This window comes from Orbicella franksi, chromosome 8 (genome assembly GCF_964199315.1).
Source record: "Orbicella franksi chromosome 8, jaOrbFran1.1, whole genome shotgun sequence".
Classification (NCBI taxonomy): Eukaryota; Metazoa; Cnidaria; class Anthozoa; order Scleractinia; family Merulinidae; genus Orbicella; species Orbicella franksi.
Genome location: NC_138152.1, coordinates 27,369,283 through 27,385,190, shown reverse-complemented (window position 1 = coordinate 27,385,190; position 15,908 = coordinate 27,369,283). Strand labels below are relative to the sequence as shown.

Below are 15,908 nucleotides of genomic sequence, written 5' to 3'. Positions count from 1 at the left end.
CAAACATTTTAGTGTACGTGTTGTGGGAAAATTACTAGCTTCAAATCCGGAATATTCACAATGAACGGAGTTAACCAAAACTGGGTGCGCGATGACTCCTACTAAGAAAAGATGCGCAATTGTAAATTCCTAGTCTTATCTGTTCTAGCCAACGCAATGCAGCCGTGAATTCAGGCAATTTTCTGATCAGCTTGTCTAGCTGCCATTGTTAAATAATCACTTCATTACATCATTATGTATGGTGGTACACATAATGATGTACAAAAACGCAATCTTATATGGCAATCTTTAGCAAGGAGTTTACGCTAACAGATAACGCTATAAGGTATAAACCACTAAGTATGGCCTTAAATCATGGCGATACTTTGGATCCAATTTATGGAACAGCCTCCCGGACTTGAGCAGATCCTCGGCCAGTTGCAAAGCGTCTAGAACTGCATTAAGGGACGTGGATATCAGTTGCGATATGTGAACTTATTTTAACAATTTTTATTTCCTTTTCATATCTTACTTATGCATAGTTTTTATCTGTACAATTTCTTTACATTTTTTTTATATTATTATAAATTTTTAGATATTTTATAGTAGTTATGTAATCTTATTTAGTTTAGTTCAATATTTATTCCCAGATGTACATTTTTACTTTGTTATTTTGTTTTTCTTGGCGCACCTGTAAACCAGCTGGTGCATCCTGTAGACTCTGCTTTTCAAGTCTATGGTATGTACTGTTACCATAGCTAAGTGTACGACCAAGTAAAATAGACTATGTCTATGTCTATGTCTATGTCTATGTCTATGATAAAGTTCGGCGTTTAAATAAAAGATTTCATCCATCCATCCATGGTTATGTCTATGTCTCTATGTCTGTGTCTATGACTATGTCTATATTTGTCTGTCTATGTCTATAAATGCACTACAATACCAAATCCAAGAAGTGGAACCTAAACCAGTCGCATTCTTCATTCCGAGCGGGCAAGATAGCTCCATCTTGCCCGCTCGGGTAGCCAATCACAGAGCAGAAGTTGATTCATCTTGCCCGCTCACGGAGTTAGCCATATAATAACAGACCTTAATGAGACCAAAGAGAACTCACTTGTATTAGGTACAAGATTTGCAATCGCTGCTGCGTCAGCTACACTGCTGGCCAATCTAATCCCGCTCATTGTGAACATGATGCTTGGTGCTTCACTCATACTGCTTGTGGCTGCAGCTGAAGTCAAAGACGTCATTCGTGGTAGCGACGATGTCTGACTTTGCTGAAAATCACTTGTTGTGGCTTTTGTGGAAGGCTTTGTTTCTGTTCTTAGTGATGAAGAAGCAGCTAAGAAAAGATGAGGTCTGTTGGTGAGCTCTAGAGAATATTATTGTCAGTAAACACTGTTAACAACTTAGACTGGTTGATTGGGGCATATGATAGGAAAGGCGTCTGAAATAAAAGTACCCATTTAGGTTTTGATCTTGATATCCAAACTTGGTTGCTTTGCCCTAAATTATCTGATAACACTTCCTTGCAATAAGGTTATTTATTATCCAACTGCAGCGAATACCGTCCATATAACAGTACAAATATACAGCGATATTGTACAGTTACTTCTACAGTAGGAAACCTGTTTGCCGCACAGGTCGGCGCGAGCACGGAAAACTGTCACACTCTCCCTCTTTCATTGACAAATTTATTGACTACAGCAGTTGGATAATAAATCTCTTATTGCATGTTTTAGTGTGTAGTATCGCTTTATATCTTTACTATAGATGAAGGTTATTGGTGAGCTCTACCGGCTAGTGATTATTCATGAAAACACTTCTTACAACTCGTTCATTTTACATATTTGGACCGTGAGGGATTGCAACGGACGAGAAGAAAGGTTTTGTAAATTAAAGTGCCCTTGTGGGGTTTTGAACTTGTGCATATATGGTAGACAACTGGTATACAAAAACTTGGTGGTGTTGGCTAAATTTATCTGACAACACTTCCGTGCGACAGTTTTCTTAAATAAGTTTATAGCTCTACCAGTTGCACTTCAAGATGGTTGAACCATCTGATGGCGGCTTTAAAACTGATAACTAGGTTTCTGGGCGAAAACCTATCATAATTGGTCGATGGAATAAACGCACGCCCAGCCCAGTTAATCATAACTTGAATAATCTACTTCCTTTCACCCCTTCCCCCTAAGAGTCCAGAGAGATTTCAACAAGCCAAAAATCTCTGTTAGTGGGGTTTAACAACTTGAAAGAGACATAATATTTTGATGTTTGGATAATGCTTTTGTTTAGCAGGGAGATTGTTGTGCGATCGGGGACCGGGAGCCGAATGTTTCCGTACCAACGTCGAAGAGGTGTAATTTCGGAACTATCCTAGCTAGAACTACCAAATTATTCGATTAATCTAGATAATCGATAATCAAGGCTTGAATACAGCTGAAGAGAAAGATAGCACCTCCTCACCCTAAGAGTTTAGCGAGACCTCAACAACAGGAAGGATCTGTTTTAAAAGAACTCACACTTAAGTGATATGAGAAATGTAAAGCCTGTTGCGTGGCATTGACAAAAATGTCGCTTTGAGTACCAGAAAAGGTCGGCTATGATTTTCGGAAAGGCAATATCTAAGACCTAAAGATTTCTGGAGATGGACAAAAAAGAATCCCTAATATGGGGTGTAATTAATTCGAGAAGAATTCTGTACAAGTTTGCGGAAAAATAAATTAAAGACAAATGTGTAGATAATTGAAAACGCCACTGGATACAGCGACACAACACCCCCCTCCTCGCCCCCGCCCCCCGCCCCCCTGCCCTCCTCCGGGATTTGCAAGCGAACGTGAAATCCTAACATCTCGTTACTGTCGACTTTTCCTACGTTGGCTTGGTTAGTTGACTGGCGCGCGGGGTGAGGAGAAAAACGACGGAATTTTGGAAAATCCAGTAGACCCATAGAGCAATTCTATTGGAACAGATCTCGTTAATCGAATCATGAATGTATTGAAAGTCACGCATTCGATCTTGTGGATGAGTGAATAGCTGTAAGCAAAAAGGAAAACAATAGCCCTGGAGCAAGTCTAATTTGAGTCAAATAAAAGGCGCTATTTTTGGAAAGTTAACGAACGCGCCTGTTTTGACCTATCTGTCGTCAGTGACGACATCAAATGAAATGAACAAAGAAGTAGAACAAGCAGCAAAGTAAACAAACGAGTAAAATACATGTATCTTGAACATATTGCTCCTAAATAAGACTTTTTATGTAGTTTCTCCGCTCTGGAAAAGAATTCTAAGAGGAGTCTGACAAAGTTAATGTCAAAATGTGGATCGGATCGGTTAGTTTTAATCAGCTGGTTCCCGGAATTTAGTGGTTATACGGGGTACTCCTATATATGAGCTGTACGGGTATGTGCCGCCGTGAAGGGTATGGTTTTCAGGCAGTTTAGTCTGGGACAGGTTATAGAAATCGGACAGTTTTTGTCTAGAATAAGGTATAATTTATCGGGAAAACATATAAAAAATTTAGATAAAAGGCTCAAAAGGCTCTTACAAGTGTCAAAGATTCGCTGGTAATCTAAACTTTTCGGGCTTAGCCCTTCCTCAGTAGGTATGAGTTATTTGCTCATTCCTACTGACTATAAATAATTTAGTCTAGAACAGGGTTTATTACCCTGGTTTTATAATCTAAATTGAAACTCGGAAGTGATTTTTTTAAGATCATACTGGTTTAGTTAGCGTATGTTGGACTACGATAGTGATAAAGTTTCTGCATTAAAAATAGCTAGTCTGGGATAGGGTAGAGGTTTTTGGCGCCTAATCTAGAGTTGCAAAATTAAGCTGATCCCTTTCCATCCTTGTCCAATACTGTCAAACAGATACGACCCGTCAATGGCTGAACACGACCCGTACGACTCGTACGACCCGTACAGGTCGTGAAACAATGGTTTACGAGCCATACAGTTGGTGAACTGTGTATCATTAGAGAGAATTAGAATGTACATACAAATCCACGACCCGTACGACTCGTACCAGTCCTACGGGTCGTAAAACAATGGTTTACGAGTCGTACAGGTCGTGGAACAATGGTGACCCGCATATCATTGGCTCTTCTATCTCGACAGTACGACCCGTACGCTCCGTACAATGGTTTACGAGTCGTACAGTTGGTGAACTGCATACCAATGATAAGTGAGACAAACATGCTAAGGACAATGTATATTCCTCGTTCGAAACGTAAATTCCCAAAGCACAAAACACGATGAACATTCTTCGTTCTCAAAGCATGAGAGCGCAATAGCGCTATCTACAATGTACGAGTCGTGCGAAACGGGAAGATGCCATTATACAAGTCGTGTCAGTTCGTGTATAATGTTTAAATGTGCTTAATCCTCAAAACAGCAGGGGCAGCTTTAGAGCCTCGTGGATCCACAGCTATTTTGACAATGTTATGACGAAATTCATGATCAATAACAGGACAGACGCTTGAAAAACTAATGTCAATTTGTTAAACTGACATACATGGGGACATTGGGAGTTAACATTTTTATGCTCTAACACTTTTAAAACGAGGAATATACGCTCTATTTAGTGATTGTTAAGTCTCCTCCCAGCTTTACGGACTCCGACGAGTATTCACTGTATTTAGCGCTTTTCTGCTGTACTTTGTCACGCTTTGAGAACAAAAATATTAATCGTTTTTCGCGCTTTGGGGCATTCACATTTTTAGAAGGAGGAATATACACTGCCACTGGATGTATTTGTGTTTGGTGGTCCCAGATTCAACTCCTACACGCTTTGTAAATAGCCAACTGGTCAGTCTCCCGCCAGTTGGGATTTTTAACAAGTTTCTGTTCAATTTACAATATTTGTTTGCTCATTTCAGTGTCCTCAATTAGTACAGTTGTGCTAAACACTTCAACACTTAGATAAAGTGATTTATTTTTATTTTTGTTTTATTCTAATTAGCGCTTTTGAAGTCTCCAGCTTTAGGACTCCGACAAGCATACACTGTACATAACGCTTTTCGGCTGTACTTTGTCAGGCTTTGAGAACGAAAAATATTCATCGTGTTTTGCGCTTTGCGGTATTCACGATTTTAGAACGAGAAATATACATTCTCATTAGCGCTTTTGGACTCTCTTACTTTAGAAATCCGAAGAGTATACACTATATACAGCGCTATTGGGCTCTCACGCTTTGAGAACAAAGAATACAGTTAAACCTCTATTAAGCGGACACCCTCGGGACCTTCCCGAGTGTTCGCTTAATAGAGGGTGTCCGCTGAATAAAGGTTTATAACAATTGCGTAATGCTTGTTAAAGATTAAAATTTAACGGTTCCTCTGTACTGCAATAAAGTTCTAGGTTGTTAACGAAGCTATCCAGAGTTCAAGTTCATCAGCTTTCATTACCAACTTTAATTTGTTGGTAATAATGCCCTTTCCATACAGCAACGATGATAAAGGTACATTTAATCGACTATTTTAAGGACGTAATCCAGTCCCACATTGTCAATTCAGTCCGGTGTCCGCTTAATAGAGGTTTTTAACAATTGAAATTAGCCTACTACAATTTATTTTAGTGTACGCGTCCGCTTAATAGAGGTGTCCGCTAAATAGGGGTTCGTTATGAAGGAAAATGTAACACGTTAATTTCGGGACCAGGCAAAGTGTACGCTAGAGGGTAGAGGGTGTCCGCTTAATTGGGGGTCCGCTTAATAGAGTTTTCACTGTATTATTTCACTGTACTGTTTTGCGCTTTTGGGCGTTCACGTTTAGAACGAGGGATAAACATTCTAATTAGCGCTTTTGAACTCTCCCGCTTTAGGGACTCCGACGAGTATACACTGTATTTAGCGCTTTTCGGTTGTACTTTGTCAGGCTTTGAGAACAAAAATATTCATCGTGTTTCGCGCTTTGGGGCATTCACATTTTTAGAAGGAGGAATATAAATTCCAATTAACGCTTTTATGACTCCGACGAGTATACACTGTATGTAGAGTCGTTCGACTCCTACGAGTCGTACGGGTCGTGGACTTGTATATACGCTCTTAAAATCTCTAATGATATAGAGTTCACCAACTGTACGACTCGTAAACCATTGTTTCACGACCCGTACGACTCCCACGAGTCGCACGGGTCGTGGACTTGTATATACACCCTTAGAATCTCGAAGAATAACTAACGTGACACGGTGCAAGCGACTATGAAGCGGCCTTAAACTGCGGATGTTCGAAACCCTGGAGGGAACTCCAATATGAAAAGGTCGGGGATGCCCGTCGTCTCGGGTACCATTTTTAGCTGTCAAAGTATCCTTTAGGGTGCACTCAAAAAAATAATAAATAAAAGAGACGCTCTCATTTAAGTTTTTTTTTTTAGGCTTGATTTCCGTTCATGATCTTTCGAGTACGCGAGTCAGGTCTACAAGTGCACGCGGGATCCTTTTTTGAACAGCGGCTAGTTAGCAGCAGCAGCAGCGAGGAGGAGGAGGAGCAGGAGCGGGAGCAACAGGAGCAGCAGCAGCAGCAGCAGCAGCAGGAGGAGCAGCAGCAGCGGCAGCCGCAGCAGCAGCAGCAGCAGCGGCAGCAGCAGCAGCAGTAGTAGTAGTAGTAGTAGTAGTAGTAGTAGTAGTAGTAGTAGTAGTAGTAGTAGTAGTAGTAGTAGTAGTAGTAGTATACTTTATTTACCCTCGGATTGTAGAGTAGCTTTAACAGCTAAACTCTCCGAGCATTTCTACAGCACAATGGGCAAAGACCAGACACAAAACCGGGAACTTCGTGCCCTGCTCTTTACGATGAGTGTGTGGGTTCTTTAACGTCCCCTGCTGACCATAACAGTGAAGATGCAGGAGACGGGGCCTACGGTTTATCGTCCTTATCCAAGAAGACTAGAATATCTAACCATTTGCAGATGTCATTGCAAAGGCAGCATATTCTCCTCAGTTATTTTAAGACCCTGAGTGTTGGTCCGGTCTGGGGCTCGAACCCGAGACCACCCGCACGGTAGTCCGACGCTCTACCAACTGAGCTAACCGGTCGGCGGTAATTAGTAATCAAACCTATTCCGTTTTAAGTGGTATCTTTTAGGGGTCTAATAAAGCTCGAGTAACTCCCATATTAGTCTCCTTTAGGAGTTAAATTCAAATTTCCCGACGAGCATCCCTGACCTTTTCATATGGGAGTTCCCCTCATTCCCCGCCCCCCGGAGGTCTAACAGGAAGTGACAGAGTGAAGGAGTGATGGAGTGAAATTGCTTCACCACTACATCTTGGAAAAGATTTTCCAAGTTAAAAAGGGGTGCGAGGTTTCTAAACTAATCGCGCAACGTAGTAGCAAGTGAGAACTACTTTCGAAAACAGCTCTAAGACAAGCAGTTCTGGATAAACTACAGGCTTGCCATTGAAGTTTCCATGAGAGCGCATTTGACGTTTCAGTGCTTCCCCATGAATGCCGAGACATAAAAGAAATTTGACAAGCTCCCTCAGTTTTCAAACAGACGATGCTGCTAACATGTTTACAAAGTGGTCGCAAATCTGCATCCATTTTTCCGTGGCAAGTGTCACGATCAATGCGCACGCGTCACGCTACCTTTTTTAGCAAAGGTAGTTAAACCTTTATTGCCATGTTTTTTTGAGCAAAAACACAGTGAAAATTTAAGTCACCATCGATGTAAGATGCCGTGATTAGGTCGTATTGAAATCTTTAAAGTGATATGAAAGATTCGGCCGCTCATCAATTATTTGGCTTTGCAACGGTTTTCATTACAGAGAAAAAAATACAGTCTTAGTTTTGCTCTCTGTCATAATAGCGGAACGTATTCAAGACGAACAGGTAGTACATAACTATAAAAGTAGTCGTAGTTCAGCCGCTATTTCAAAATTTCCGACAAACAACCCCGTCCTTTTTATATCGAAGTTCCCCCGGGGCAGTTACAAAATTGGTTTAAGTTATCTTGGACGGTTTCCAAAGTCCTAGGTTACACGACTCTTTGCTTAACCTTATCATATGTCTGCATGACCTGTCTACAGATTTGGTACTAGCTGAATTGCACGCAAGTGAGAAAGCAGCTAAATAGGTTTAGTTTTCAATTTTTGTATCGTCTTAGAACTCTATGAAACGCTTATGCCGTTTTTACTGAAGCCTGAATGAGAATGCCTGTGACAGGACAGTCATTTCCAAAGTCCTAGTTTACACGACTCTATTACATGTCTGCATGACCTGTCTACAGATTTCAGTGGTACTAGCTCGGAATTGCACGCAAGTGAGAAAATAGCTAAATAGAATGAGTTTTTAATTTTTGTATCGTCTTAGAACTCTATAAAACGCTTATGCCGTTTTCACTGAAGCCTGAATGAGAATACCTGTGACAGGACAGTCATTAAGTTATGTCAAGAGAAAATGGTGACGTGGAATTAACGGCCGGGGCCTCTACAATAATCATCAGGATTTGTATGAGGTAGATTTGGGAATTCTGTACATGTGCTACAACAACCGAGCAATGTCGGCTTGCGTTTTCCCCTCTTGTTTTCAACTGTTTGCTCAAGAAATATTATATGTTCAAACCAAACTATAAACTTCTACTGCAACAGTTCTACCCTCGACCGGGCTTTCAACATGCAGTAGCTAGGCCACTATTAGTATTTACTAAGCTAAGAAAATAAATACACTGCGGCCTTACGAGCAAAACCTACTTTCAGCTGTAGTTAGTAATTCCAAAGTAAAGAAAAATAGTAGACGGACCGGTATCTCAAATTTAGTAATTAATGCTGACATTATCAACAGAAGTTTGCTTCATTTTAATTCTCAGGAATTGTATATACGTAATATTAACACGAAATGCGTCTGGTACACAAAGACGAAGAGGATATAAAGTGTAATTTAATATTTTTCCGCGATTTCAAGACACAATTTTTTTGATATTGAGTTAACCGGCCTTTTACCCACAAAATTAAACTCATCAGTGATTTCACCCCTTTGACACAGTGCACTCAGTTTGTATATTCAGTACCTTGTTTTCTCCATTAAATGCCATTGCATTTTAGTTCAAACTTGCCTTCTTTTATCCAGCGTTTATTTCAGTGCCTTTTGCAGTTTATTCTAGGCTGGAGTTTATGAGAGTTTTTACTGATACATTTGAAAGCCATATACCTCATAAAAAAATATACTTGACGTTTATAACACCTCCGGAATATAATAAATTTCTTGAGGGCCTTTTTGCAAATTTACTTGAGAGACGAACCCGGCGTTTTGATCAAGAAAATACGGTATCAAATTTAATCAGCAAAACGCGGAAACATTTACACTAGATCAAGTTGCATGCGGTTTCAATTCCCCCTTTGCTCACGTTCTTTCCTAGTGTTAACAAACGAACTGAGTACATATACTTCCGCAAAGTATGATTCTATCAAACACTTACCGCTCGAAGAAGATGAGGGAAAGATTCCTTCTGGCTCTCCTTTGTCTTTCGAGCCTTTCTCAGCTACACGATAACGGGGCAAAAAGTGAAGTCAAAACAAGTAAATGTGTGTGTTATAGGAGCCAGAATTCAGCGCTGGGAAGAAACCTGATCGAGTTGCTCTAAGTCCGGACTACGCTATGGTCTGTCTCGTAAATAGATATGGTCATGGCAGAGCAGGGGCCCGTTTGTATCGAAGGTCCCGAAAAGCTTTCGCACCCGGAAAGCTGTAGCAAAATCTCAATCCCTATGATTACAGAGCTGTTTTATTCGCATATTCTTAGTATAAACAGAGGTTCCATTCCGTACAAGAGGTTTCAGGCGTATACACCTCTCTGTCTTAAAATACCAATTAACAAAAAATGGCTTTTCGGGCCCGTAAACTTTCCGGGGCTTTCGAGAAACAGGCCCTAGGGTAGAAAATTGGCGTATCAAATTCAGGTTTTCAGTACAAACGTTTCTGAGGAAAAACGTCTGATAAATTTATTCTAAGTCGATTCAAAAGTTTAAGATTTATTAGCCTTTTTACCCAAAGACACAACCGGCTGTATCAACTGAAGAACACTGATGGCGACAGCTTAATTACATGTAAAAATTAAAATAGAAAGCTTCGACCAAGGTACAGTGATAAGAAGTGTATCATTACTTACATTTGCTATTTGCCTCGCTCAGGTACTTTGGAACGTATTTTCCAATCAGGGATCCTGCGACAGCGAGAACTATAGGCACAGCAATAACACCTGCAATGATCACAACTTTTCGTCGAGGTCTTGAGGGAAGCTTGACATCAACCAAATCTCTAGTCGAGGATTGGTGGATGTCCGGTAAGTCTTCATTAGTCAGAGAGATATCTTCTAAAGGGATCATTTGCTTTTCAGACGACGCCATTTCCCGAACTAAGGCTAGTCTTAGCGGTACGCTTAGTACGGTCGCGAAAGTAATCGTGCCTACTGTTTGCAATCCGATCTCAAAGAATGTGCATTGCAAATACGTCCACTGAATTAAACGAATGTAACTAGGAAACAGATCACGAAATGCTTTGTGTTGGAATGTTAAGCAGCTAGGACAAAGGTTGTCAATCTTGCACGATTATTGTTATTGTTTTTTTTTTGCTTATTTTAACAGTAATAGGAATAAAAGTAAATTTTTAATAGCAGGGATGGCGCAGCATGGATGGCCGCCGCAGTAGTGAGAGCGCGTCGCCTCCCACCAATGTTGCCCGGGTTCGATTCCAGCCCGGTATGTGGGTTGAGTTTGTTGTTGGTTCTTGCCTTGCTCCGAGGGTTTTGCTCCGGGTTCTCCGGCTTTTTTCCATCCAGAAAACCAGCATCTCTAAATTCTAATTCGACCAGGATAGAGGAGCCGTCGCCCTGTCGCTCGGGCGGATTAATCCATTTCGCCCCAACTCCGGGCGCTGCTCTTGGGTTACCAAGACTGAGCTTTAAGAGAGAACCAGCTCCGTTGTCCCAGTCTCCACACTATCACACTGTCTGGCGCAGTTGAGATGCTTTTGGGCTTAGTGATACCGAATGCCAATATTACTTCACATTCATAAGATTTCTTTGACGATTTCCTTACGTAACCACGAGTATATCCTTGGAAAAAAATACCGATTTTAATATCATTCAATTTATTTCCAGGAAAAATGGACCCTAGCTCTGAAAAGTGTTTTGGTGTCCGCGTTGGGTCTAGAATAAGACTGTAAAGATGTGATTAATTCTTACTGGAATGAACTGATTCTTTTATCATATACTTTGCATGAAGTTTAATTTGATATTCACTTAGTTTTACAATATTTTTGCACGATCCATAAGCTGCAGAGCTTTAAATCTTTCACCGTGCTGTCTGTCTGAACACTAGCCAGCGAGCAGGTTCACCTTTGAGTCATACTCGCGATAGGCCAAGATTGAAGCTATCCAGCGGGGTGGAGTCTGGTGAAAAGGCACCTGTGCTCCAACGTGAGCCTGCACGCAGGCTATTTGAACACAGGCGTGCGGCAACTTCAGACTTCAAGGGGGAGGGGGGGGGGGAAGTTTGTGGTCTTTTTGCCCGAAAAATTTACAAAATGCCCAGATACGTGAGTGTTGAACTTAAGATATAAACGCACTCGAATTTCAGGAAAAACAGTAGCGTTCACAATTGTCACGTCTAATTAAACTGCTCTTATACCAAACAAATAGCTAGTTTGAAACCTCGCATACTCTACGATCTCAAGCAACAGGCTAGTAAAAACAGAATCTGCGCTTGTTTTGACTTCACTTTTTGTCCTGTTATCGTGTAGCTGAGAAAGGCTCGAAAGACAAAGGTACTGGACAGAATCTTTCTTGATAAAAGAGAACGTTATTTCTTGCTGAACGAAAATTTCAAGAGGAAATTAACAAAAGGCGGTTTGTGGAGCCGTTCTAAACGGTTCCGCAGTTTCAACCACCCAGACCACACACACAAAAAAAGTCAGCTTCGCTCGCTTTGATTTTTTTGCTGGAAGTTGGGAATAGAAATAATATTCATATCGTGACAGTTTCCACGATACATATTTCAGTAACTGGATTTTGCAAAACAGAATACCTAAATTCTTCAAATCATTTGACTTTAAGTCCGTTTTGGCAAGAAAAACATTTAACGTTAGAGAGAGTAGCCTACAAGCCTTGAAACCTTTCGGAATGTTTTCGGCCAAATTTACTGTTTTCTCAACCATAAGCGTTTTGCCCAAAAGTTTTAAAAATCTTCATTACTAGGGGATCTGCAGCCTGATTCTTTCGTTAAACTACCCTCTCTCCCTCCTTGTTAGTCGTACGTTTTTACAAATGGATGAATGTGGCCAAGTGCCTTTTCGTTCGATTTTCTTATAATCGGCTTTCCGAACTAAATTTTTGTGGCAAATTTTGTATTTGTTCCGAAGTGCCACCAACCCCAAAAATTTTTTTTCGCTAATATAAATTTCTTTTTTTCTCCTGATCACCACTGCGAAAAAATAATCGTTGTAGCTATTTTCGTTATTTTCTTATGAATTTTGAAAGTTTGTTAAATTGCCCTATTCCATGTTCACGGCCGAGGAATTGCGAGAATGGGACGAGTTGGCTTCTGACGTCATTTCGGGAATAACAATATTTTGTTTCTGAAAATAATATATGCGAGCGTGCGATAGTGTGTGTCAAAATCGTTGCAGAATGCAAGGAAGATGTGTCGTTGGAGGCTGTAGCAATGCCGGATGCGTAGGGTAGGGTATTCCTCAACATTCGATGCCTCTATCTCGATGAAACTCGACCAGAAACGAGAAAAAGACCAAAGGAGTGGGCTGATCTGTGCGAAGCTAAAGCCGGGGAATCTAAAAATGTTTTGACACTCCGAAATCTGCACGTTCTGTCAAGTCAAATTACAAACTCTTCTTGTTCATTGACATTTTTGTAACTCTTAAGTTAACTCTTCGGCCATTATTTGTACCTTTATAACCCAAATGGACCGGCAAATTGTCGATCCTGATCCTGGGCTAAATTTCAACGCGGCGATCTCGACTGGCGACCCGCACTTCGAAATGGAAAAATATATATATATATACATCGCAGCCTTCCAAATCCTGGCTAGACTCCGAATTGTAATGCTAGATGATATTTTGAATCACAAATAACCCAAAAATGTTTTGACAGCCCTCGAAGCTCAGACAAAAGTCTCTTCAGTGTTTTTAGCCTGGTTCCCGTAGTGACGTCACTAGTAGCCCGACCCAGATCCCACCTTTGCGCGGTTGTGAACATTAAAGTTACATGCTCAAACGCCTGTAGATACGCAGGGCTTTTATCAATCGAGATAATTTTTTCGCTGAAGTAATCAGAGAAACTAGTAGATTGGAAAAATAAATTGGGGTTAGTTGGCACTTTTTTGCGCTTTATATTCCCCGCAAAGTTTGGCGAAAAAGTATTTTCAAACGTAACAATCAGTTTCAATAATAATTATCATAATTCTTTTGTTACACAAGGTTTCCATTCAACAATTATCCATATTTGGAGCTCAAAGTCAGGCGGGAAGATAGCAGCTTTTGATTGGTTATTACTCCGAGTGTAGTCTCTGATTGGCCAATTCACTTTCAAATTGACGTGCTCAATTTTGGCGCTTTTCAGTTGTCGTTTTGTTGGCGCGTCATAAATTTACGAAGAGTCGAGATGGTAAGTCGTAGAGATTTTGCATCCGTTTCCATCCGCTTTTTGGGCGACGCTTTCAGTCTATTTTATTTCAAAGAATGTGCATCCTTTCTTTAACTGTTGATTGACGATACATTTGAGCTAAAACCATGGCGTACGTTTCATATTTTTCACGCGAAGTTTCACTGTTTGGTTTTGCAGGCAGGAGGAAAAGCTGGCAAAGATTCCAAGGCAAAGGCTAAAGCCGTTTCGCGTTCAGCAAGGGCTGGACTTCAGGTAGGTCGGCGTTTGAAAATCGCGAATCGTTACTCAATTTTGCAAAGGTCTTCTTTATTCGTTTTTGCTGTATATCTTACGTGTGTCGCCTTTACAGTTCCCAGTGGGTCGTATTCACAGACATTTGAAGAACCGAACGACAAGTCATGGCCGCGTCGGAGCTACAGCCGCTGTTTACAGCGCAGCTATCCTCGAATATTTAACTGCTGAGGTAAGCAATTAAACACCATTTTCAAGGTAACAGATTCATTTAGTAAACTGAACGCAGAAAGCTGTTTACGTTGACAGGCAAATTCAGAAATTCGTAGCGCTTCGTTACTCATATGGGCGTTTGAATGTTTGTGAATATTGAAATCATTTAAAATATGCATCTGTGTTGTACCATTTCTCCGTTGCTCTTTACCCGTTAATTCACCACATTTGTGAAAATCTAATGTACATCTTTATTCCTGCAATCAAATCATGAAAATTTGATCAGAAATTCGTCGAAAAATAGTCTAACTAATCGTTGTTACGCTAGTAACGACAGTTCCCGCCATATTTGAAATCTTCAATGGCGTCCTTTTCTTGTGACCGCCTTTGAATGATAATTTTAACTTTGATCTCATGATTTCAAGTGCCTTTTCACTTTTCAGTTGGCCATAATCAAGTTCTGAACTAAACTTTTGTCGTTCAGCAACGAATTTGAGCCATTTTGTAATTTCTTTGGTTGATGTTTGGTTTAGTTCGTTCGTGATGTTTTCTTTGTGACAAAGCATTGATTTGTGGGTGGATTCTTACCTGTTAAACTTTGGTTTTTCGCCTAAACGAGTTTTTTAAACTCTTACTTGTGTGCTTTAGGTTCTAGAGTTGGCTGGAAATGCCTCCAAAGATTTAAAAGTAAAGCGTATAACACCACGCCATTTACAACTCGCCATTCGAGGTGACGAGGAACTCGACTCGCTAATCAAAGCAACCATCGCTGGTGGAGGTGAGTTCACATCATTATTTCTTTTGTTTCTTATCGTCCATTCTAGAACTTCGACGGTGTGGTGGCAAATTTCACTGCAAAAGGGGTTCCATTGTTGAACAGTGTATCTCTCATTGTTAAACTGCTTTCAGGGCTGTTATGTTTGGAAGTGGTAAAATAATTTCTTGCGATAGTAGCGTTTCAGTTAAAATGCTAAAACAGGCTATATTTAGTTTTGGCAATTGACAAGGCTTCAGATTACAGATTATTTCCTACTTGTCCTACAGTAATAACATTTTACAAGGGAAAAATCGTTATTGTTCCCCTGTGACAATGGCTACCTTGGTTAATAATATTAACAATAATAATAATTTTAAAAATGCATCAGATTTTGAAAGGAGGACAGTTTATAGAAAGATTTTAGTAACCGTCAGATTCAGTAATAGTTCACGAGTAACGCTGATGAGTTGGGAGTTAAAAGTGTTGTACACCAAACCAAGGGGTGAAGGTGATGGTACACAATATTTTTGTATTCCCAGTTTGTTTGGCACCAGTGAAAATATTGGTTCAGTTTTTTTGGTTAGAATTTACAAAGCAAACCCTGCAATCTAATACTTTTGCCTTGTTCACAGGTGTTATCCCTCACATTCACAAGAGTTTAATCGGCAAGAAAGGAGCCAACAAGCCAACATAAGCTAAATTTCTAAGTTTCTTTTTACTTTATATTCTCTGTACAGTTTCATTGGGACTTCCAAAACGTTTTTGCTTACACACTTTGTTGAAAAGTAAAGTTCTGTCTTTTGTTGCGGCTATTTCGCCAGTAAAACCCGTTATGTTATCGCTGTATTTATACATTAAATGTACAATTATTATTGTGTAATCTTATCATGTGTTTGAATAAAATGATCACTATTCACTTTTTAACTTGTGTTGCTTGTGTCTGAAAATTTTAGAATGATGTGAATTACGGAAGTTTTGCATTGAATTTTGTGATTGTTTTCTGCTTTGTTATCATAGTAATATCGCTGCTATATATCCCAAGTGTCTAGGAAGCGACAAACTTTTTCCTAGTGTAAAATTTCCCTCCTTTCTTGATTATGTGTTTATTACTCTGGGATGCAGCTTG

General features: G+C 40.2%; 2 protein-coding genes across 2 annotated transcripts in view; one reads left to right on the top strand and one right to left on the bottom strand.

Annotated features, from left to right (window-relative positions):
* The window catches only part of LOC145494317 (uncharacterized), a 32,416-nt gene extending 21,376 nt beyond the window's left edge, over nucleotides 1-11,040 (bottom strand). Inside the window, exons 1-5 of the mRNA XM_081473759.1 lie at nucleotides 10,075-11,040; nucleotides 9,303-9,448; nucleotides 4,034-4,144; nucleotides 3,839-3,941; nucleotides 1,094-1,351 (exon numbers count right to left, since the gene is read on the bottom strand). Of these exons, the coding sequence (XP_081329885.1) occupies nucleotides 1,094-1,351; nucleotides 3,839-3,941; nucleotides 4,034-4,144; nucleotides 9,303-9,448; nucleotides 10,075-10,312 (856 nt within the window). The 5' untranslated portion in view covers nucleotides 10,313-11,040. The remainder of the gene's footprint in view (nucleotides 1-1,093; nucleotides 1,352-3,838; nucleotides 3,942-4,033; nucleotides 4,145-9,302; nucleotides 9,449-10,074) is intronic.
* Nucleotides 11,041-13,499: 2,459 nt separating this feature from the next.
* Nucleotides 13,500-15,706, top strand: LOC145494074 (histone H2A.V). The gene is made up of 5 exons (XM_081473539.1): nucleotides 13,500-13,581; nucleotides 13,759-13,833; nucleotides 13,931-14,044; nucleotides 14,674-14,803; nucleotides 15,415-15,706. The coding sequence occupies exons 1-5, from the start codon at nucleotides 13,579-13,581 to the stop codon at nucleotides 15,474-15,476; spliced, it is 384 nt and encodes a 127-aa protein (XP_081329665.1). The 5' UTR covers nucleotides 13,500-13,578; the 3' UTR covers nucleotides 15,477-15,706.
* Nucleotides 15,707-15,908: the final 202 nt, after the last annotated feature.